The following is a 1,065-nucleotide window of genomic DNA, read 5'->3' on the forward strand; positions in this document are numbered from 1 at the left end:
CACATGTAAAGTTGCGTGTCGGGGTCTGAAGGGGGCTGGCAGGGAGCACAGCTCTGCACCCTGATCCCGAACCAGTGGGGTCCCTGTGCCGAGAGAACAACGCCTGACACCTCCTGCACCCCGGGGTGACGGGATCTCTGTCTCATAGGAGGTGGGTGATGCCAGCTTGGCCACGAGTGGCGACCACAAGCAGGGACATGGATCGTGGAGTCAGCCTGGAGAACCCCTACGCCAGCGTCAACATCCCGCGGGACCAGTTCCAGCAAAGCTTCATCACTCGGTACCTAAAGGATGAGCCCACTGTCATCGCCAACCCCGCTGTTGTGCCTGCCTATGGCGAGGAGGAGCAGGCAGACCCCGCTGGCAGCTGGAACAGCCCAACAGTTTCCACGGGGCAGGCTTGGTACCGTCCCTACAACCCCTATGGCAGCCTGAGGATGCCCGACAGGGAATCACCCAACTCCTTCTACACCGTCACCCTGGACAAGCCATCCAAGAGCCAGGAGTGGGAGGCTGGCGGGACATGTGGCTGCTGCAAGTGCTGCTCCTTCTGCAGAAAGTGCTGCTGTGTCATCTCCTAAGGGTCCTCACAGGCTATCCTGACCATGGGATGGGGACAGGTGGCCCCGTGGGGATGTGGCTGCCCAGCCTGGGCATGCCAGGAGCTGCCCTGGTGCCCAGCAGAGCTGGCGGCTGGGAGGTGGCACCGGTTGGACTCTGCCCGTGCTTGTTACCCATGAACTCTGCAGCCAGATACACTGGTGATGGGCACCTGCCAGGTCCTGAGAGGCCAGTGTGGGGCATGGGGGAGAACAGCTGATCCCGCCTGCCCCACGGAGGCCCGGGAGCCTCGAGGATGATGCATGCCAATGCAGATGCCACTCTGAAGTGACTACGCTGGGGATGGGACCGTGCTTTGAGCCTATGGTCCTGTACACTGACCCTGCCAGTCTGCCCTTGCTGGGAAACCTCCAATTCTGGGGAAGGTGCCGGCATTGCCTGCCTGCCAGAGGATGGATTTGGGTGATGGCAGCCCTACATGTGTGGCAGAGGAGTGCATCGTCA

At 61.8% G+C, this 1,065-nt stretch overlaps 1 protein-coding gene across 1 annotated transcript; it reads left to right on the forward strand.

The window, feature by feature from the left end:
- Positions 1 to 185: 185 nt before the first annotated feature.
- On the forward strand, positions 186 to 581 carry CYSRT1 (cysteine-rich tail protein 1). The gene has a single exon (XM_009878659.1). The coding sequence runs from the start codon at positions 198 to 200 to the stop codon at positions 579 to 581; it is 384 nt and encodes a 127-aa protein (XP_009876961.1). The 5' UTR covers positions 186 to 197.
- Positions 582 to 1,065: the final 484 nt, after the last annotated feature.

This window comes from Apaloderma vittatum, unplaced genomic scaffold (assembly GCF_000703405.1).
Source record: "Apaloderma vittatum isolate BGI_N311 unplaced genomic scaffold, ASM70340v1 scaffold30891, whole genome shotgun sequence".
Taxonomy (NCBI): domain Eukaryota; kingdom Metazoa; phylum Chordata; class Aves; order Trogoniformes; family Trogonidae; genus Apaloderma; species Apaloderma vittatum.